Source organism: Eptatretus burgeri, chromosome 17 (genome assembly GCF_056783735.1).
Source record: "Eptatretus burgeri isolate ZD-2024b chromosome 17, Ebu_testis_v1, whole genome shotgun sequence".
Taxonomy (NCBI): domain Eukaryota; kingdom Metazoa; phylum Chordata; class Myxini; order Myxiniformes; family Myxinidae; genus Eptatretus; species Eptatretus burgeri.
The window spans coordinates 44,455,493-44,478,449 of record NC_140977.1 but is presented as its reverse complement, the minus strand read 5'-3'; the positions used below and the strand labels follow the sequence as shown (position 1 = coordinate 44,478,449).

At 44.1% G+C, this 22,957-nt stretch overlaps 2 protein-coding genes across 11 annotated transcripts in view; one reads left to right on the top strand and one right to left on the bottom strand.

Moving 5' to 3' along the window:
- The window catches only part of LOC147009935 (uncharacterized), a 90,886-nt gene that overhangs the window by 19,707 nt on the left and 48,222 nt on the right, over positions 1-22,957 (bottom strand). The window lies entirely within an intron of this gene.
- The window catches only part of LOC147009936 (uncharacterized), a 192,554-nt gene that overhangs the window by 152,702 nt on the left and 16,895 nt on the right, over positions 1-22,957 (top strand). For 6 of the 9 annotated variants that reach the window (XM_085863211.1, XM_085863212.1, XM_085863209.1 and 3 more), the window contains one exon: positions 11,428-11,535. The exons of 1 other annotated variant lie outside the window; for it this stretch is intronic. In XM_085863211.1, the coding sequence (XP_085719337.1) occupies positions 11,428-11,499 (72 nt within the window). In that variant the 3' untranslated portion in view covers positions 11,500-11,535. Of the gene's footprint in view, positions 1-889; positions 2,102-11,427; positions 11,536-22,957 lie in introns of those variants that run through there. 2 more of the 9 variants (XM_085863213.1, XM_085863215.1) reach the window with 2 other exon arrangements.

Below are 22,957 nucleotides of genomic sequence, written 5' to 3'. Positions count from 1 at the left end.
TTGTGAAATAGTAAACCTGGCCACAATCAGAAATCGACATGCCAGATACCAAAACAACGGAGCTCCTCACGATCGACAAACTGTTCTACATGAACCAGTGTATCCTGAGAATGTATGCTGAGACGAGAATGCGGCGGTGGCCTGATGGAGTTCGACCAATTGCACAAAAACAACTGTAGGATTGACAAAAAAAAAAGATAAATTACAGTTTCTGGGGCTTAACTTGGATGAAGAACAAGTCAGAATGAATGGTCAAGATGAAGGATACGTTACCAATGGCTTTAATAAGATGACAGGATTGAGTGAGTCAGGCAAGTGTCGGTTCTGCAAGGTAGAAACAGAAAGTACCAATTACCTTCTCTCAGGAGGTAAAAAAAAAAACAATTTCATGTCAGACTAACTGTACACACAACGACAACATTGTCGACAGCGTAATCCACTGACACCTTCTGAAAACACTTCAATATCCCAGTGTCAGAAAATGAATGTAAGCACGAACCAAAAACGATCGATGAGAAAGGGAGGGTGGTGGGGGGGGGAGGTTTGTTCAAAGACCTTTGTGGTTTCAACAAATTTTAAGATGTATTTGAAATGAGGGTGCGATGAAGCATTTTTTTGTTGTTGTTAGTGTTCTGTTTACAATGATGTTGAAACTGTTTTTGAATCAAAACAACATGATGTAAATCAGTTCAACGAGAAGTGATACATATGGTCTTGTTCTCAGAGGTGAGTTTACAATCTCTGAAATTGCCTACAATGCTAAGTCGGTGCTCTGTTTATAAACGTTCTGGCTTTCATGTGATCAAAAGAATTGGGGGAAATGAATATGATTATTTGAAGAGATTGTATTTGAATTGACACATTAAAACAAATAGAAACACTCATGCAGGACAAGACTTGGACCTGCTCAATATGTGATGTTGCACCGACTACCCAACTGGTTTTAGCCGGCAATGACCTCAGTTCATTTGGCTACCCCTTGATTCTCTGCTGTGCGTGAGTGTCACTTTATGATCGATGGTGGTGAAGGTCATGTGATTCATGTTGTTGATTGTCACGTGACCTTTGGTTCCTGTGATAGATGACGAACAACCTTCCTGAGTGCCCGTTCTCTCGCATAGGATAAATTGAAGCAGAGACTTCCCTTATTGTTCAGTGCCGATGTCGGCACTTTCGCTAAAATAGTTTCCTTTGCTTCACACTTAAACCACTGGCTTTCTCTGGTCAGTATCACTAATTCCTTGGTGTGAGAGGTTTTGCCGGTAGCATGCAGATGAGAATACACCGCTGAATCCGGAATATATTCTTCGGGGCTAACATTACGACGCTGGTTCATCCGGCACTTTTGGGGTATGTTACATCTCCAGATCTAATGTTCCTTGCAGTTCACCTGATCGCAACCTATACTATACGCCATGTCGCATTTCTCTTCTTTGGGATGGAAGTGAGGGGGGAGACGGTGGTACCGGAGTCTGAATCTTTCTGTGCACCAGTTATCTCATGGTGTTTTTGGGATTGAATGAAGTGGATATCCCAAACCGTGAGAAGGACCGTTTTCCCCTATCCATCCTTCTACAGCATACACCCCATACAGCATCTTTACCAAATTATTGTACCAATGGACACGTAAATTCTTAAACCCATCTGCGGCCACCATTGCACTTGTTAACAACAAACGTTGAGGTTTGCATGCAACCCGTTTCTTTGGTGAGACATGTTATGTAACTGACATGTGTTGAAATGGACAAATGGGAAGAGAAAATCACAATTCAAAACTCGCAAAATTAGCGGTAGGCATACTGTATCGGGACCCTGGGTGTTCGAGCTGGAACCCTTTTGCATCCTCCCACGGGTGCAATTCTTCTGTAGAATTGAAGAGGTGAAAATTTGATTCGTATTTTGGCCTCACAAAGTCTGTTGAACCAGTTTGTGTTCAAGTAGAATATTTCCATCGTGATTGTGTTTGTTTTGATTTAAATGTTGATTTTTTTTTTAATGCATATTACCGACTGTTAATGCGACTCGGGTTTTAGGTTGGTTTAAATGTTTCCAATTTTGATGTTTCAGCATTGTGCACATAATAAATCCGGAAATCATTCAACGCACTTGACAATGACTCTGTTGTGGAAATGTTGAAGGATTTCGATTCGGAATTTTGATGATCGTCTTGTTGGGCGTGTTCATGATGTTGGTGATGCATTTGTAAAAAAAAAAAAAAAACAAGGTTAAACGAGGCCACTGGTCCAGATGGTATAGGCCATCAGGTTTTGAGATTGTGTCGCCAACAAACTTGTCCCAATGTTTATCTGCATTTAGCAACTAATTTTGGACAATACTATCATACCTCAATATTGAAAATCTTCAGTCATCATTCCAGTGCCAAAGGTAAACAAACCCAGTGAGTTGAATGAATACTGCCCAGGAGCCTTGATATCTAATACAATGTGCTTCTTGATGATATTGTTGAAATTCTGGAGAAGTGGTCAGCTTTTTTTGATAAATGTAACATCCTCCCACGGGTGCACATCTCGGTCTCACACACGTGGGCAAACGCGAGACCAAGATGGGCACTATCGGGGAGGATGTTACATTTGGTGCCTCCCCTATGCCAAGCAATACATGGAGTTTGTCTCCCACAGGCTCTGGGAGTGTGGTCCAGGAGGCTGGCATTATGTCGATCCAGGCCATGTTACAGCAATTGATGGCACAATTGGCAGCACAGAGGTTAGAAATGAACAAATATAAAGATTACTTGAGGAATGATTGGGATCACGTTGGAAACACTTCTGATTGGGGACTCAAATTGTACAAGGTAATATCGAAAGAAGGAAGAAAATAATTAATTACAGAACAAAATTAATAAAAAGAATGAGAAATTGGTGAAAATTCGACAAGAGCACCGCAAAATCCTCCAACAATGTGAAAATGGCCCGGACCACCGTCATGTTGAAGTGGATGTTGCCTGCTGTGGAAAGCACAGTCCATCCCTGAGAGAAGGCAGGTGAAGGGATTAGTGGGGGCGAGGAAAGCAGCCCCCATGATGTGTGACGCAACCTCCGTGATGTGTGAGGCGACACTCCTAGAGGCATAGTTAAACTCTGCAAGGTTAAGCCTGTGCCAGTGTTTGAGGCTGCGTCCACCGAGGTGGGGCTGGTGACAGTCGCATCGGGACCCAGGGTGTTCGAGCTGGACCCCTTTGGCAGCAGCCCAGTGCTCGGAGTCATTGACTCGCTGTTCATGGGGTGGGTATTGATGCCCACTTGGTAGAAGTTGAAAGAAAAAGAAATTGCCATGAGAAAAGGACAGGTCAATGCAGGACACCGGGCAGCAAGATCCCCAATTGGCTGTTAACTGTTCTTATTTTTGGTTCAAGCTGGCCGCTCGTGGCAATTGGGAAAGAACACCAGAGTAGGAGGCTCAAGGCCAGCCAGCTGTGGCTGTAGGGAGAGGCAAAGAGGACCAAGAGCCATGGGGCCATTTCCTGCAGCTAAATTTGGGCACCCAAGGCCGTTAAATTTATTTTGGGACAGCCTTGGAGAGATTCCCCCCCTCCCGCCATCGCCCCTCCCCCCACCCCGGGAAATTGGGATGCAACATGCAGTCAGGGGACTGGCCTAACATGATGCGGGGTTTATTCATGGGTGTAGTATGGTCCGGGCTTCATGTGAAGTCTGGTGTTGTGGGTATGAGGCATCCATCCCGAGTCCATGGGGACATCGCCTGAGAGCGGTAGTCTCAGGCCGATGGGGTCGATGGACCACGGAGGAGGGCAATAGGACCATTCGATTTTCAGGACATCAGTAATGGTGTGGCGTGAGGACCACTCGGGAGAAGTGTTGCGGGGCCATGCTTTAGCAGCAGTGCCTATGAGGGCCAGTGATGGCATGAAGAAAGGGGCTTAGCCATTCGCTAAGCACATGATTTTGGTGTGGAGGTCCTTGTAGCCTACAGTCAACGTGGCAATGTAATATCAAGTGCGAGTTCATGTCTTAATTGTGTTATCAAATATGCAGATAAAACAGTAATTATCCGATTCCTATTGAATGATATACATGAATATGTGAATGAAGTTCAGAAGTTTATAGAATGGTACACACCCCTCATCATTTATAGGCCTATAGGCCTTAAGCCGAGACCTGAAAATGTGGCAAAAAAAAAGTGTCATTCCAAAATAGTCGGACTACTTTTTCTGCACTGACTTTGAGAGCTAATAGCATGCCTAACCTTCTTGCAAGTTTAGCTCTGATATCCTGCCAGTTATCTCAAAGGAGGAGGTCAAAGTAGGCCATGTAGAGCCAAAAAGTGCCATTTTTAGCCTTGATGGCAACTCAACCACGTTGTATTTTCCATTTCAAATGGAGTTAGTGCTCAGAGTTTTGAACATTCTTAGACCTCCCGTGATACTACCAGCCACTAACGTTGAAAGCTTCTAGTAGTGTCTACTTGACATTGTAAAAATGTGAAAGTGGTACTTGTGTCAAATACAGTTTTGTATACTGTAAAATTTCTCAAAAATTGAGCCTGAATATCTCCATAATGATCCCAGATAGACCTTCAAGAAATTGGTAGACACAGAATTTGAAGGCTAAGCTTCTTGAGATTAAATTTGTGCCCGACACTTGAGAGGCGAGGGTCGGGGCATCAACACAAATGGTTGGTCCATACCTCCAAGGGTTGTACCATACTGCAAATCAACCTCCAAGGTTGTACCAGACAGTCCTTTCCCTTTGCCCTTCCCATAAAATGCGCTCATAAAATCCAATACACATTGCTCTTTAATCACTTCGCAAACTGGATTACTCGAGCCAATATAGCATCTACAAGCTCAACAAATGTCACGGGTACGTTCTGCAAACTATGGAGAATACCTATATTTCATCAATTGTGAGCACACAGTCATCTGATGCTATCAAGACCAAGCAAGCCTTCTCAGAGCTTTCAAGAGCACAAATTCATGCAGACTTGGTGATCATTCTAGCAAGTAAATGTTCATTGCAATGCGACACAATCTCCTTGACTGACTTCGTTTTTGATTTGGATATCGCCAGATCTGAGAAAATTTTCAATTTCTTTGCGTCGATTGGAATAAATACATTTTCGGTAAGTGTTATCACACAATTGTTCACAAACTCTTTTGGGGTCCTCTCACCTATTAACTTGGCTGACATAAAGTTGTGTGGTACTTCAACACTGGTGACAACACCCAAACTAATACAAATCAGTTCTGGACGACTGGATTCACAGAAGTGACTCCATAGTAGACGTAATATTTTTGACAGCCATTTCATCGTCAATGATTTCACTCTTATACCGAGTTCCTTTTTACCCCGAAGGTGTCTGGCAGAATGAATCAGAGTTGTGAAACTCCCGGGCAATGGCAGAACGTTCATTTTGACTCAATATCCATCGTTGCTGGACTCCGCGATTCACGCAAATTTCAGTCAATTCTGTTGTGAGCATCTTGTTTATGAAGTGCTGACAGCAGGCTAAATGAAAAAAAAAGGGGGAGGGTCTAGTTTTTTACTTTTGGTTGGAAGGGCCTTCTTCTTTTTTTAAAAATGTGTAATCCCCCCAACCGCCCCAATCATATACAAACTATATCGGATGCTTATTGAGTGCAAACCTGGAAGCTTTGCCGCTTGTTCGTGAAGTCCCACAAGCAACTTGCCATGGAGTACCTGCATCTGCGATTTAACCACATCTATCTCAAAGAAAACCTGCTACCTCGCTCGCTGAGGTTTTGACCCCCGGTGGAGAGCTTTGAGGAAAACAACATCATGCGAGCCATGGGTTTCCGTTTTCTGAGACTCAGACTTAAGGACGGACATCGAAGACTTCGACACCTCATTGAGGATGAAGAAGTTTTACAGGAGAAACTTCGTGGAGTCGTGGATGGGGCACTGTTCGAACGCCTCCTCGGAATGGCAGCAGACCGAGCGATGGCGACACGTGAGTCTGTTACATGCACACACACCAGGAAACTGGACACATTACAGTCTATTGTGCCTGAGGAAGCCGGCTGTGAAACCGGCGAAACGTTGCCTGAGACCGGGTCTGCTCTGACTTTGTTGCTCAAATTAGTGGAGTCGATCTAGTTTTTTTAATTTTGGTTGGAAGTGCCTTCTTAAAAAATGTGTAATCCCAACCACCCCAATCTTATACAAATATATATATATATATATATATATATATATATATATATATATATATATATATATATATATATATATGTCAATGTGTGTGTCTCCTCCATAACACCAAAACCAGCCAAGCTGGCCAGCCAATCAATGGCCATATCACGTCACTTGTGCATTCTGACCGTTAGCAAATTAAAAAAAACCAGTATCACATCAACGGACCAAACAACACACTCATGTAAACCAATTTGATTGCACCAAACAACATTTCAGATAACATGAGCAAATCATTAATCGGTCACTGTCATTGCAAGTAAAAAGCATTAAAAAAAAAACATGATCAGGAGTCATCAAGCGTGCCGCTAAATGCATGTAGGAAGTAAATTCACAACAGTGCAAATGTGGCCATGGGAGAAAGAGGTGGGGGAGGGAGGTTGGGTGGGGGGAGGTGAGGTTAGTCCTGATGGACCAGCCAGGTGATGTACTACGTGGACTCCCAATGCAATGACTGGGATTCACTGGTGCGTTTATGGTTTATGGTTTATGGTCCAAACGCTAAAGGTAAATCCACCACCTCCTGTGTGATCGATGTGACCACCACCCCAAGCCTCCAGAATCCATCCTCTGGTCCTGTTCGGGGTTGAGCCCAAAATGCTAACCCTATCCCATAAATGTGGGTGTCCTGCCTTGAGCCTATGTTTGGCAATGGCCGACCTGTTGGGATAATTGCACTCAAAGGCCTTGCGGTGTTCACCAATACGTTGGCCTCAGGTCTTCCCTGTCTCTTCCACATACGCAACCACAGGGTATCGCATACACCACTGTGGTTTCCAAGTCTTCAGAAAAAAAACGTCCCAAGTCTTCAAAAGTCCACTTTTCAAGTCTTCAAAATAGAACCCGGTTTTTGAATCTCCAAAGCAAAACTCTTTTCCTGATTTTCCCGAATTTTGTGATTCATCGAGGTAGAACTCGTCTTGTGATTATCCAAGGTAGAACTCGTATGCTGTGTCTTGGTCAATCAAAAGGTCTTCAAACAAATTGATGATTTCACCCTGAGTTTTGGTAAGGGTATTTCTATTTTATGTCTCCAACATAATTTTCTCAACATTGTCGAGGTTTGAGCCCAATACATCGACTTGGAGGTGTAAATCAGCACAGGGAGAACACTGTTTATCCAAGGCAATTCAAAGTCGTCCCAAACCTGTTCAGCAAACTCCATTCTCAAACGCAGAGATAAAAACAAGGTGTTGGAAATTAGCCTGTTCTTTCTTGGCTTATATTCAGTAGATGGTTGTTATAGGGGAATGGTTTATTGGTGAAAAGATGTGATTTGTTCAGGCAGGCCCTGGCAAGTTGGGGCATAGGTGTTGTGAAATATGATATCATTAAGTTCACATCAAAATCTTCTTCTCATCCTCTTCCTTTTATAAGGAGTGAGGTCCGATGGCACCAAGCTTCTTCCTTGCCTGACCACGATACTCCTCCAACTCTGTCCTCAGCCAACTCTCTCCACTCTCCAAACACCCATACCTTATGGATATCCCTCCTCACACAATCCTCCCATCTCAACCGTGGTCTACCTCTTTTCCTCCTACCCTGCTCCCTCAACCTATCCATTCTCTTTGCCATTCTCTCTTCCCCATCCGCACCAAGTGTCCAGTCTACCTCATCCGGCATATCACCAATCTCCCTGTCAAACTCATCTGCACACCAATCTCCTTCCTTCTATCCACCCTCTTCACTCTCACAATCCTCCTGACCCAGTTGTTCTTGCAAACCTACAGCCTCTGTTGTTGTCTCTGTCAGTGCCACCATCTACAAACCATAAAGGTAGGCCAGCGTTAGACATGACATCAGAACCTTCCCTTTCAATTTTTTTTTTTTTAAGAGTTCAATACCAATACAAAGTGAATACAGTCTTTCAACTCAACAAAGTTTTTTTTTTTTCTTCTTCTTTCAGTTCTGTCTCTTGAGAATTGAATCCTCCTCCGCATATCTGCTTCGGACTTAGCATCCCCAGTCACTGTTCCTCCCAGATACTCAAACCTATTCTCTCGCCTGATCTGCTTCCCATCCAACGTGATATTAATTTCTTTTCTTTTCTGTGCAACCCACATCACCTCGGTCTTCTCCTTCCTCATATTCAGCTCATGCTTCCCAAATGCCTCCTTCCACTCCCCCAGTACTTCCTGCATCTCCCGCACACTCTCCACCACAACAGCCAGATTGGCTGCATTCAGCATCCTTTCCATACGACCCCTCAAGCTCACCTTCCAGTTTACCAGCTCCATACCAAGATAAATATGAGTGCGCTGGGAGCACTTCCCTGCCTCAAACCGATGTTCACGCTGAACTCCTCAGACATCCCAGGACCAACCAAAACTCTTCCCTATGCTTCCCTTGTACATCCATTCCACCAACCTCACTTCTGCTTCCGGCACTCCCATCCATCTCAGTGTCGTCATCACCATCTCTCGGGACAGTGTCATAGGCCATCTCCAGGTCCACAAATCCTATGCCATCTCACCTTGCACCTTCAACCACTTCTCACCAACTGTCTCAGTGTGAACATCCCATCCATCATTGCCCTACCCTTTCTCAACCCCTGCTGCTCTTCTCTGATCTCCATCTCCACACTTCCTTATCCTCCCGTCTAAAATCCTCTCTAGCACCTTCAGAACATGACTTAGAAGCGTAATGCCCCTGTACTTCCCCGGATCTTCAGCGTCGCCATTCCCCTCCTATATCAGCACAAATAACCCTGTCCTCTGCTCCTCTGGAATTGAACCCTCTCATACATATATTCAACAGCCTCTTCGTCCAAATGACTTCAACTTTTTATGCTGCAATTATCTCTGTGCGCACAACTCATCAATGCCTGCCGCTCTCCCCTTCTTCATTCTTTTCAATGCTGTCTGCATTTCCTCCCCTGTGATCTCCACCAACTACACTTTCCCCTCTTCTCTATTCCTCATTCCCCAACTAAATTTACCAACACATTCCTCTTCACCCGACTCTGCTACTCGAAATGTATGATTAACATAAAATAAAATCCTTTTACTTTGAGTGTGGTTTTGACAGGGAGTCTGGACAGGATGCCTGGGCATAGAGGCACCAGTTACGTTCAACGAGCGAACGGATGCTATCCGGTCTCTGGAGGGAAAGGACCGCTACATGTCTAATAACGGAGTACCCACTTCAAATATACTTGCACGCAATGTGACGATCAACTCTACTGGTCACGAGAAGGACCAATTCACCGTCATGCTCACCTGCTCTGCAGACGGTGGCAATCTTTCCACGTTTGTTGTGTTAAAGAGGAACACAATGCCCAAAGACAAGTTTCTAGCCAGCGTTGTTGTCTGTGCGCAGCAGAAGGGGTGGATAGATGAGGGACCGGTCCAGGACTGGGTGCGCACGGTCTGGAATAGTAGGCCGGATGCCAGTCTCTCCCGACGATGGAGGATGCTCGGCATAGATGCATTCATTTGTCACAAGACCGATGACTCCAAAGCTCTGCTCCGTCAGACCAACACCGATGTCATCATCATCCCAGGCGGAATGACATCGCTCCTGCAGTCCCTCAATGAGTCCATCAACAAGCTGTTCAAGGACGGGCTACTTCGCTGCTGGTCCGACTGGATAACGAGTGGGGAGAAGACCTACACCAAGAGTAGGGGGATGAGAAAGGTCGACCTTTTGGATCGTGAAGGTGTGGGAGGAGATACCGTCGGACATCATCAAGCGAGCATTTCTGAAATGCTGCATCTCCAACAAGGACAGCACAGATGATGACATAATTTGGGAGAAGGCTGCGAATGATGGTGACAGTGACATGGACAGCGACGGGAACTTGCTCCAACCTGATTCGGACAAGGAGTTACGTACTGTCTTCGACGAAGAAAACTTTGACGAGGATTTCCTCGGATTTAGCTGAAAAGCTTCATCAAACCCAAACGGCCCTTTTTAGGGCCACAAATCCACAAGAAATATGTATGGTACCGGTAGGAATCCCTTTTCTTCTTTTCTCTAGTCACAAAAAAAAAATCCTCTTTATAATATTAAAAAATAAGAAACAAAAATAATACTTCTTTGTATCCCCTCCTGTCTTGAACTTCTTTAAAATGAGAATACGACTGTTGAACGAAATTAAGCGGACATGGGAGGGAGTAAGCATGTTGATACCTCTGTCACTTTGTTCCATACAAAGGTAATGTACAAACATATTTTGATCTAGATCAGAAAATAAAATTATCAACATATTCATTTATTTTGAGGGTGAAAAACAGGGGTGCGGTTAATACACGGCCCGCGGTTTACACACCGGAGAATAAGGTACTCTAACAAACATTTAGTGAAGAGTTTTGTAAAAGTTATTACACGATGTACTCAATGCTTGATAATTGCTTATTGATAAAATTGATAAATGCTTATTGATAAAATGCTTATTGATAAATTGATAAATCCTTATTTATCAATTTATTGATAAATGCTTATTGATAAAATATTATTTTGTTTATAGACAGTTTAATCAATTTCCACCCTGCTTTAATTGAAAGTTAGATGAAAGATGTGATGCTTATTTGATTAAAAAATAAGGTTTTTTTTTTTCGGAGACAATTTTATTTATTAATTTCCATCCTTTGGATTTGGAAGTCGGGTGGGATAGTCTATAAGTTTTAACACTTTTTCATTTATGTTAATGCTAAATACATCTTGGTTTTGAAATCGATTAAATTTTTTTTGACCAGAACTCTAATTGAGAGGTCTGGCTTCCTCTGCATTTTCAGCTTCCATCCCCATCATCAGTTCCTGCACTCGTGCATTCTTCCCATAATCTTCACCTGGAAAAATTCCTAAAATCCATGTTTAGATCACCACATTCACTCTTTGTTTTTTTTGTTTTTTTCTCCAATTTGTGGAACTTCCTTCCTTTGGCTGTTCGATTTCACCCTTCCATCCAGCGATTCAAGTTGGTGATATTCCGCCATTTGATGTAATATTCCATCCCCACCTGTAATATTTGATACCCCCATTACTCCAATGTAACCCAACACTTGCAGGTTTCCTCCCCTCTTTTCTCCTCATTCCCATGCTTGTTGCATCCACCTTGGGCCCCACTGTCTGTATGTTGCTCTTTTGCCCTCTCTTTCTTCTTGCTTTTGCATGAGCTAAGTTATTGTATTGAATATCAAAATATATTTTAATCAAAAGCAATCCTTAATTGGTGAACAGGACATTTATTGAATAATCAAAATGTTGTACTGCTCTAAGATTGAGTGTTGTGCAGGTGAAACTGGTCAAGTTGAGGGGAGATGTCTCCATGATAACTCTCTTCCAACGTCAAACAACATCGATGTGAAGGAAGATCTGAGTGAAGATTCTCGCAATGCAAATGGTGAGCTGAGAGGCTTGTTCAGTACAGAATGATTGTTAAATATCCTAATTCCACCTTGTTCACATTTATTTAATGGAGATCAAGAACGAAGTTTAGAAAATCAAAACTCGGCATTAATAAGATGCCAGAGATTTGATGAGTAGTTTTGGTTGTGTTTTGAGATTATTTTACTGGAAGATTGGTGATTTTGGAAGGAAAGCCAATCCAAAGATATTCTCAGAGGCTGATATACAATGTGTGCTATGTGTTGAGTCAATCAACAGGTGGACGAATTACTCACCCCGAGTCAGTGATTCTTGCAACTGTTGAACAGATATAGCAGCAAACGCATCGTGATTACACCATCAGAAATCTTTCTGTGCCAAAAATGTTTTTCCTACGTTTCATAAACTACAAAATTAGGTTAAACAATTTTTTTTCCTTTCACCCAAATTCCTACAGTAGGTGATTTGATCAATTTGGACACACTGTCTTGTTGAAATACAGGAACTTGTGGTGTCATGTACAACCAAATCAGGTGTAAAGAAGTGCCAGATTGAACTGAGTTGTATAATATAGGAATAGAAATCAGGAAATCAAAATTAATTTGATGATGAAGGAAAATGATTGAGGTTTATTTATTTACTTATTTCCATGAGCCCTGACGATAGAATGTGGAGCCGATGTATTCACGTCCAAGACTATTTTATAAGTGAGATTTCTCCAAAGGGAAGATTCACTCTTTTGTAAATTGTTTGTCTTCCAACCGGACTGCACATGACTCGAACACCGATATGATCGGTAAAAGAAAGATAGATTTTTTATTTTCTTTCGGACTAAATATACTTGATATTATGTCTACACTTCAAACTGAAGCAATAAATAAATAAACACGTGCTCATCACCTCCGCCACCGAAGGTGAAACGGGTTATGTTTTCCGGATAAGTTGTGTACGGATCCGGATGAAATTTTGTGGACAGGTTCAGTGTGTGACAAGGACAAACTGATTAGATTTTGGTGAAGATCCGAATCTGGATCCGGAACTGATGATTTTTTTTCAGTGATTCTTCAACATTGAGAGAAAGGGCGAAACCGAAGTATAGCACGATATCTCAAAAAATTTGCAGATGGATTGGGATGAAACTTGGTGGACAGGTTCGTTGTGTGGCAATGACGAATTGATTCGATTTTGGTGAAGACTGAATCTGGATCTGGATCCAAGAGTTATTTAATTTTTTGGGTGATTCTTCACCATTGAGAGATGGGGTCAACATCGATATAGTACTGTATAGCATGACATTTCAAAAATGTCTTGGGCGTGCTATGTTCTCATGCATCAGGCATTGCGTGGTCGAGGTATGCGCACTGCCGAGTGCTGTTCGAGTTACCCTCGCCAGAGGAGAGGGTATTGTATTTGGGTCCGTTTGTTTGTCTGTTTGTCCTCACAGATCTTTCATGTTTCTCTACTCATGACTCATGTTAACAGCTCGTGAAGAATATTTTAATGATAATTATGACGTCATAGGTCACATGTTGTGGCAGCCATATTGGAAAAACGGGAAAACTTTGGACCTCTGTACCTCTGAAACCGCACCCAGGAAAAATTTGAATCTTGGCAAATAGCAAGTACTCCTCATGGGGAACGAGGGTGTTTTTTAATGACATCATAGGTGCCCTCGTTATGATGTCATAATTGCATATGTAGAACGCTACATCCAATCAGTATGAAAATTATTGAGGGTCATCTGGAGATAAAATGGTCCACAAATTTGTTGATTATGTCATCGGTCACGTGATCCGGCAGCTATATATATATATATATATATATATATATATATATATATATATATATATATATATATATGGTACAAAATGAGTACCAGTGTACTGGGCCGGTGTATACCCCGGTTAAAATAGGTGTACCATATCCCTGTGTCGTAAGAGGCGACCAGGGTTGCGTCAGGAAGGGCATCCGGCGTAAAACATGTGCCAAATCACTATGCGGATCAAGATCCACTGTGGCGACCTCTAACTGGAGCAGCCGAAAGAAGAAGAAGAAGAAGAATATATATATATATATATATATATATATATATATATATATATATATATATATATATATATATATATATATATATATATATATATATATATATATATATATATATATATATATTGTTACGGCTGTGGAAATTCGCAAACCACCATTCAGGGCCCGTAGGTGAGATATCTCTAAGTACATGTGTAGTTAGCCCAAACCCGTTGTATAGAGGGAATTTATGTGATTCATTCGGGCTGCGATCCTTTGAGTTAGGCGTTTTTCTGTTCTATCTTTATTTTGAACCAACCACGTCTCAACCGCCATCACACAACAACCACCTTAACCACCACGCCAGCCATCGTCACCAACTACAACCACGCTCCAACCCTCAGACAACAACAACGCCAACAGCCACGACCTTTACCTTCACAACTCAATCCCGCAAACATCGCATCACCGCCATTCCCAACGGCACCATAACCATCAACCACCACCGAAAACCCTCCACCACCTTCACCTCTCTCCTTCTGCGGCTATTCCCGCACCACCTGTGAACACTGAACGTCGGGCTGTCTCGGGCCCGTTCAGCGACTGATGCCGAGCGCACCGAGCCGCGAGCGCAAATAGCGGCCTTTCCGAGGGAAAATTCGGATCAAGAACGTTACACGCCCACTTCTCCTCCATATAATTAGCAAGCCCGGGGCAGCTTGGCCCCGCCTCCAGGCGCGTCTGTGTGAAATCGATATATGCAAATTCTAGGATCAGGGGAGGTTCACACCCCCATTTCCTCTGACAAATGGGCGAGCATGGCTCCGCCCCCGAGGTCATCCTGATCCGAATATTTGCATATTAGCTGCTCCTGCCAGCCTATAAAACGGCGAGTGCAAGGCGAATCGTGGCAGAGTGAGTCAGTTTTGGTTGGAGAGTGGAAGAGAGCCGGGGGAAGAGAGTGTGATCGAGAGAGTTGGGTTCTGGAGTCGGCTGATAAGAGTTGCGGGAAGAGGCAAAGGAGCTCGGGTCCGAAGCGAGAAGGACGGCGGTTGGCGAGGAGGTCGCGGTGTGGCATCACTCGTCGTGGGACCCAAGCCAGCCAGCCATCTCCCTCCCCCAGGGCATCAACAATTCCCCTTTCCCCCACGCTGAGATAGTGCAAAAGGGGGCCCCGTTCCCATCCCACTCCAAAAGTCGTGCCAACGAAACCCGCCAAGGAGCACGGAGTCAGGGCACAGCTGCGCGGCCACATCTGCGGGTAGGACCCCCCCCCCCGTATCGCGGACCTGGCTGCTCCTCCAGGTCACGCGCATATATTGGCCTACAGGCCTGTCTGCCCCCTTGTCTATGAGGGTGGCTTCTTTCCTTTGTTTTTGTGTAAATGTGTGTTGGCGCCGTCTGTAAAGTAGAACTGCATAAGTGTTGCGGCGTGTGCGCATAGTTGGTAGTAACTCTGCGTCGTTGTTGCTTTTGTTTTGGTTGCTATATGTGCATTTTGACTGTATGGCTGTATATATGTGCTTTCCGTGTGCCGGGAAATAAATGTGCATTGTGTGAACTGTTTTCCCGTTTCGCTTTGTCTTTTCTTTATTGACCCTCCATCCTGCTTCACGTAAAGGGTTCGTAGTGGGTGCAAAACGCCCGGTAAATAATCTGAACCGTCGAGGTCGACGATAACACCGCTCGGTTATCCCGATAGTATGGAACGGGCCGCCCAAGCGGTTCGTGTCCGGAGTCGACCTGTGGCGAGGTACGATCACCCGGTTTACCATCCGCGTGGGTACTTAGGTAGGTCGAGTTTGGCGAACAACCCTATCCTACACGGGTGGCCGATTGGCACGATTGTGGTGAGGTCGAAAGGCCCACCCGTGACTGGCTCCGGGCGATAGTTCCCGGAGGGTCACGACTGAATTGTCCGTCCGGTGGGCGACGCGGTCGCGATTCGAGTGACGTGGCCGTCCGCATGCCAGCGGGCGCGAATTCGCAACAATATATATATATATATATATATATATATATATATATATATATATATATATATATATATATATATATATATATATATATATATATATATATATATATATATATATATATATATATATATATATATATATTTTAACCTTCAAAAATCTTCTTCTCTGAAATGCCTGAACCGGTCATCACTGTCAGCAGTTTTAAAGTGGCAGGTCTAATTATTTCTCATTTTAATTACGTAACAAACCAGTACACAAATGACACAAAATGCACCACACAAAACAAGTCCTGGCAAGGGTCTACAATCTCTAATCTGATATTTATTTGTTTGTTACATCCGCCACCGAAGGTGAAGGAGGTTATGTTTTCACCCCTTTCTGTCTGTTTGTTTGTTTGTTTGTCTGTGTACAGGATATCTCAAAAAGTTATGGACGGATCCGATCCGACGGATAATTATATATGTAGAATGCCACATCCGATCAGTATGACAATTTTTTGAGGGTCATCTCGGGATTTAAATGGGCCACAGGAAAAAAAAAAATAATGATGTCATCGGTCACGTGATTCAGCAGCCATATTGTTTTTTTATTTTATTTTATAAAAACACCTTTAAAAATCTTCTTCTCTGAAGTGACTGAACAAATTAAGGCGAAACTTTCCACATATGACCGCTTGTCCATGAGGAACAAAAGGTTCACACATTATATCATAGGTCACATGTTTTTTTTTTTTGTATACCTTGGTCGAGGCTCGTATGAGAGCTAACACACAACTCACAGCAAGGAGGCATGAGACAAGAGGGGCGGGAGTGGAAGGGACAAAACAGTGGGGAACAGACACATTAGGTGAACTGTGGAAGGGAGAGGGATGGGGATGGGACGGGGAACATGGCGAAGAGAAGATGGACATTTCAGGGACTTTCAGGAAGGAAAGCAGAGGAATTGAAGGAAGTGGGCTTGGGTGGATTATCGGGGGTAGAAAAGATCGAGGATTTGGATGGGGGAAGATAAGAGGTGGTGGTGAACAGCTGTTTTGAAAGCCTGGAGGGAAGAATGGGAAAGAATAGAGTGAGGAAGTTTATTCCAAAGGCGGGAAAAAAGAGGAATGAAAGAGTGAAGATGAGCAGTGATTCGTGATTTTGGTAGTTTTACCAGAAGGGGGTTGTTGGCGGACCTTGAGCGCCCTGTGGAAATGTGGTGGGGACAAATCGCAGAGAGAGCAGGGGGTCAAGGCTGGAGAGGAGTAGGTAGAAGACAGAAAGACCACCGACCAACCTGCGGTGATTGAGTGAGAGGCCCAAAGACTCAGCTTCATTGCGGGAGATGCCGATGATCTTAAATGCCCTGGTTTCGACAGCGTGAAGCCGAGAAAGGTGGGAGGCAGGAGCACCAGCCCAGAGGGGAGAGCAGTACTCCATCAGGCTACGGACAAAAGCTTTGTAAGTGGTCAGGAGCTCAAGAGGGCCGAGGAAGGACTTAGCACGACGGAGGATTCCCAGTCGGCGACTGGCTTTTGAGGCGAGGTTGGAAATGTGACTTTCCCAGGAAAGGTCATGGCAGATAGTGAGACCTAGAAGCTTGAAAGAAAAGACTTCTTCCAGAGGATTGTTGAGAAAGTGGATGGGGGTGTTTTGTAAACGGTCCTTTCGAAGAGACATAGTGAGAGTGTGAGATTTATCTGGATTGAAAGACATGTTCCACGTGTTGGACCAGTTTGTGATTTTATCCAGATCTGCAGTGAGCGAAGAAGCTGCTGCTTGCCGGTCTGAGGGATGACAGATGGTACGGCAGAGGGTGGAGTCGTCGGCAAAGAGAAATAGAGGATTTTCCAGAGAGTCATGAAAACCAGAAAAAGAACAGGGCCCAGAACACTACCTTGAGGAACTCCAGCCTGCACAGGAAGAGGGGATGAAAGAACTCCATTTAGGGCCACACGTTGACTGCGACAGGAGAGGAAGTCTGCGAGCCATGAGTGGAGATGGCCTTGAATACCATGGGAAGAGAGTTTGGTGAGTAGGGCAGGGTGCCAGACTGTGTCAAAAGCACGTGATATGTCCAGGGATACGGCTCGGATTTCCTGTCTGGCATTGAGGACCTCCATCCATTGATGGGAGAGCAGAAGCAGCATATCCAGGGTAGAGTGACCTGGTCTGAAACCAAATTGATGATTGGAAATCAAGCCATTGGAGAAGAGGAAGGATTTCATGTCTGAAGCGATGATGGATTCCATCACCTTGCTGATGATTGGGAGAAGGCTGATTGGTCTGTAGTTACAGGGATCTGTTTTTGCACGGCAGTGATGTTAGCAGATTTCCAAGCAGATGGCAGATGACCTTGGGCAAATGAGAGGGTGAATAGAACAGAGAGAGGGTGAGCAAGAGCAGAAGAGCAGGCTTTGAGGACACGTGGGCTGATGCCGTCTGGACCAGTTGCAGAATCTGACTCGAGGTTTGAAAGCAAGCTCTCAGGAGAAAAGGATACAGAGTCCAGGGACAGTTGGGTGCGACTGGGTAAAGTGGGTAGAGATAGTGATGGGTTTAGGACACAAGATTTAGCTGCAAACACCGAGTTTAGACATTCAGCTTTATCACGTGTGGAATCAGCAGTGCGGCCATTTGAGGTAAGGGAGGGGATGGAGGGGGAACATACACCAGAAACAGATTTGATTAAACGCCACCAGGATTTTGAGGAGGGAGAGAGGTTTGAGAGTTCAGACTTGAGATGAGAAAGATGTTGTTTTCTGGCTCTCCTGAGGGTAGATACACACTTGTTCCGAGCTTTGTGGAAAGAACTGAGATTGCCCTCAGTTGGGTTTGCTTTCCATGAGGCAAAGGCAAGTTGTTTCAGGACAACTGCCTCGCCACAAGCTTCAGTAAACCAAGGGCGGGAGGAAGGGTAAGACAACTGAACACGAGAGGGGATAAATCTGTGCATGAGGGAGAGCAAGTTTCTTTGAAAGAATTCCCAGGATGAGTTGATGTTTGAGAAAGTAGTGATAGGAGACCAGTCTGTAAGTTTGATGACTGCTCGGAGACCCTGCCAGTCGGCTTGAGTGAAATGCCAGACTCGACGGCGGTGAGGTGGTTCTCTGATAACAGCCAGAGAGATGTCCACTTTGACAAGGACGTGGTCAGAAGAACCAATTGGAGCGAAGGAAGAGCAGCAGATATTGTCAGGGAAATTTGTCAAAATCAGATCCAGAAGAGATGGAGTACCATTGGTTGAGATCCGGGTCGGGAAGTTGACCGATTGAGTCAGTCCCAATGAGTCGCAGAAAGCTTTTGCTGAGGTGCCATGGCAGGTGAGAGAGGTACCCACACCTCACCAACTGGCGTGATGACAATTGAAGTCACCACATAAGAGGAAGAGAGAGTTTGGATGAGAAGATAGAAGATGGTCCATGTTTTCGGATAGTGAGGTGTAGATGGAGTCATCACTGTTCGGTGGACGGTACAGTACACATATAAACATGAGGTGGGAGTGGAGGGGAAGCCGAAGCCAGAGGTATTCCTGGGGGTGTGGGGGAGTGAGAGCAGTGCATGGAGAGTGAGGAATAGAGTCTTTGATGAAGAGAGCAACACCTCCACCAGGACGAGGCTCAGGTCTGTCATACCGTAAGAGGGAGTAACCAGGGAGAGATACTTGGGAGTCAGACACGCCTTGGGAGAGGAAAGTTTCTGTTAGGCAGATAATGTCTGGTTTGTCAGTGGCAACCTGGATGGAAAGATCTGAAAGGTTTGAGCGAAGGCCCCGGATATTAGAGGTCCACACTTTTAATGAAGAGGAAGGGGAGGAGGCTTTGGGTGCAGGAGGTGGAGGGGGAGGGGGAGGGTAGGACAAGGGACAAGGGGGGCAGGTAAGGAGGGTTGCTGAAGGAGTGTGGGGTATTGCAGAATAGCGAGGGGAGGGGGCTGAATGAGGAGGAGAAAAGGCTCTGTGGTGCTGGGGGGGAGGGGGGACAAGAGACAAGGAAGAAGGCAGTTGAGGATTTGAGGAGGTGGAGTGAAGAGATGGAGGTGAGAGGGCAGTGGAGGGAGGCAGGTTGGTGGATGAGAGGGGGGGAAACTTTGAGAAGGAAGAGTGAAGGGGATGAAAGGTGGGAGAAAGGTGAGGGGGGAATTTTTGAGAGAGGTGAGAGGGAGGATTGGAGGGAGAAGAGTGGGATGGTTGCTTTGAGAGTGAGAGTGAGGGGTGAGGGGGTGAGTTGGCACTGAAGTTGGAAAAAAAGAATGGTTGATGGAAAGCGAGCATCCATGGCAAACTGTGGTTTTTAAAAGTTTTAGGTCAGCGATGCGATTTAACACAATTCTTGATGGATGCAATGAAGGCGAATTCAGAGCATGGAGAGAAGAAGCGCTGTAATAGTTGGATTTTTTAGGCAAGGAATGAAGGAGAGGTCGAAATGAGAGCAGTCTGTTAAAATAGCAGAAGAGTAGTGCATTGTGAAACAGTAAAGAGTACCACATGTGTGAGAGAGGAAGATGAAGCATTATAAGATCGTTTTTGTTGTTAAAAATAATGTATGAGAGAGTTCAACAGATTACGTCATGGAAGTGTAAAAAAACAAATCGAGGAAGAAGACGAGGAGGAAGTTAAGAGGAAGAAGAAGAAGCAGAATCGGGAGAAGGTGAGCGTGTTGTTGTTGTTGGGTATATATATATATATATTTTTTGTTGTTGTTAATATTAATGTATGAGAGAGTTCAACAGATTAGGTCATGGAAGTGTTAAAATAAAAATAAAAATCGAGGAAGAAGACGAGGAGGAAGTTAAGAGGAAGAATAAGAATCGGGAGAAGGTGAGCGTGTTGTTGTTGTCGGGTATTTTTTTTTTTTTTTTTTTTTTTTGAGATAAGAAAGAGATGAGTTGGGAGAATGGGGGATGTTTGGAAAGTGGGGAGGATCAAAATTGAAGGTAATGGGGAGGATAGAAATTGAAGGTAATGGGGAGAAAAAACAAACAAACAAACAAAAAAAAAAAAACGATCGAACACCGAGTGGAACCGGTAGGCCTCAAGCCTAGGTCTAGGCCTCAAGCACCAGGTAAGAACGTCGACAAAAATACTCACAAAATAGCACGATTTTTGAAACAAAACCAAACTAGCAACACACAGTAACATGTAGGTGAGAAAATTAAACAGTTAAAACGGGACAAATAACAACCGGAAACTTAGCTTTGAGAACGTCAGCAGGGAGCCCCGAAGGAGACCTCTCGCTGCTCCAAAACCGGAAGCGGAAGTCCTTTGCAGTTTGGCAGCCATATTGGATTTACCCTAAAACTTATAAAAATACACCACTCAAAAGAAGTCCTGGTGAGGGTCTGCAATCTATGATTGCTCTTTTTCTTGTTTCCCAATGTGACCATGAAGGTTCCCTGTGTAAAGATCTTTACACTAATCTATCTCAGTCCCTGAAGTCTCATCAATAAGTTTTATCATGGAAACTTTCATTGCGTTCCACTTTTGTACCTCTCACCCCACTGGCATGGGGAAAGCATTTCCAAGAGTAAATGACTTGCTCAGAAATATGTTGATTGGTTTCCAGGTGAAGTTTTCATGAAAATGTAAGTTTTTCGATTTATGGCTGTTTTTAAAAATGCATCCTCATGTGTTGACAGTGTTTTTGCATCCCTGTGACAAATCTCCTTTTTTCTCTGACCAATCTTCAGAAAGGCAGCTTCTGATCATTAGGATGTCGTCATTCACCAAGAATACTATCGAGTTCCCTGAAAATTATTCGCAGCAACACAAGAAGTCTGCAGATTATACACAGAAAAGTATTCATCAACAAGAACACATGAAGATTCCCACTTGAAAAGATACGCATGTGCACTATGTGGAATCAATCATTCAGTTGCATTTAAATCTTTCAGGTACATCTGCAGATCCACCCATCAGAGAATCAGTTCAAGTGCTGTGCTTGTTTCAAATTACTCTCTGACATCTCAACCTATCAGAATCACATGAGGACACATATTGGCGAAATACCGTACACGTCTCATGTTTTCAACCAATCATTCATGCAGAACTCATTCTACCGGGCACACATGAGGACACATCCTGAGGAAAAGCCGTACAAGTGCCTTATCTGTAATAGATCATTAAAATGCAAGTGAATATTCCAGGTGCACATGAGGATTAATTCTGGAGAGATTACTTCTGGGGTTTGATTATGGATACCTCCCCTGTGAGCGATTCTGAGCGACGGCAAGCTCGTAAGCAAACCGGTGAGGAGAAAGGGGCAGGCAGACACACAACCCTGGCATATACTTTCTTGGCACGACTCCTCTGAGTGCCATCGGTGACCCGTCAAGCAGCCAAGCCCCTACGGCCTTTTTAGGAAAGAAATATGGCTGGCTGCAACAAAAATATGCCAAACAATGACAATCAGTCGCAGAAAATAACGAAAGGAACACAGACCCCTCCTATGCAGATGCATAAGTCAGTGCGGCCATTCCGAGCAGCCGGAAAGGGTGCTGAAAAGGAAAATGACTGCAACCTCTCCAGTGAGAAAGGAGATCCCTGCCTCATTATAATACAGAGTTCTACACCAAAGCTAAAAGCCAAAATGGTGTCATCTGTTCTCCAAACAACAGCTACTAGACTCCAGACGAATCGTAGATTAAACTAGACAGTACCTGCCCACAGGGCGGGGAGGGAATGGAAAGACAGTGTTAGGGTTAGGGTTGGGGTTGGGGTTAGGGTTAGGGTTAGATAACCCTAACCCTAAACCTAACCCTAACCCTAACGCTAACCCCAACAGCTTAGGTATCTCATTCTATCCAACGGTTTGGCTGTCTATAAAGGACAAACAAATATGAAAAATTGACGTTTTAGTCAATTTATTATGTCATAACTCGAAAACCGGAAGTCAGAAGTGAATGTCGTCAATCAACTGTGTCATTTAATTTTGATTATCTGTCGAATGGCGTTGGTCCCGTCTCAATCAGATGAAATTGACCCAGTGACCTTGACCCCGTGACCTTTGACCTTGAACTTGACCCCCCCCCCCCCATGTCCGTTCTCATGTCCCAAGGATCACTCATGCCAAGTTTCATCTCATTCCATCCAACGGTTCGGCCGTCTATAAAGGACGAACAAACATACATACAAACATATTCTGTTTTTTTAGTATAGTAGATGAACAGAGCTGGAGCTTAGAGGAGCAGGAAATCGTCCTCCATTGCAAAGCGTATTCTGCGCATGAAGCATGGGTAGGGGGACTATTGGTAAAAGAGAAAGATTGATGAACCATTTGAAACAAACAAAGCTGGCAGCCAAGGCCAAAAGAGTTCCACGAACAAAATTCCCTGCAGTAGCTTCAACGATCCCAAGTTACTTGACCCAGGAAAGAATAAAGGAAATAACTGACAAAGCAAGACAGCAAGCAATTGAAGACATAAACCGGATGACCCAAGAAGAGAGAATCAGCATAAA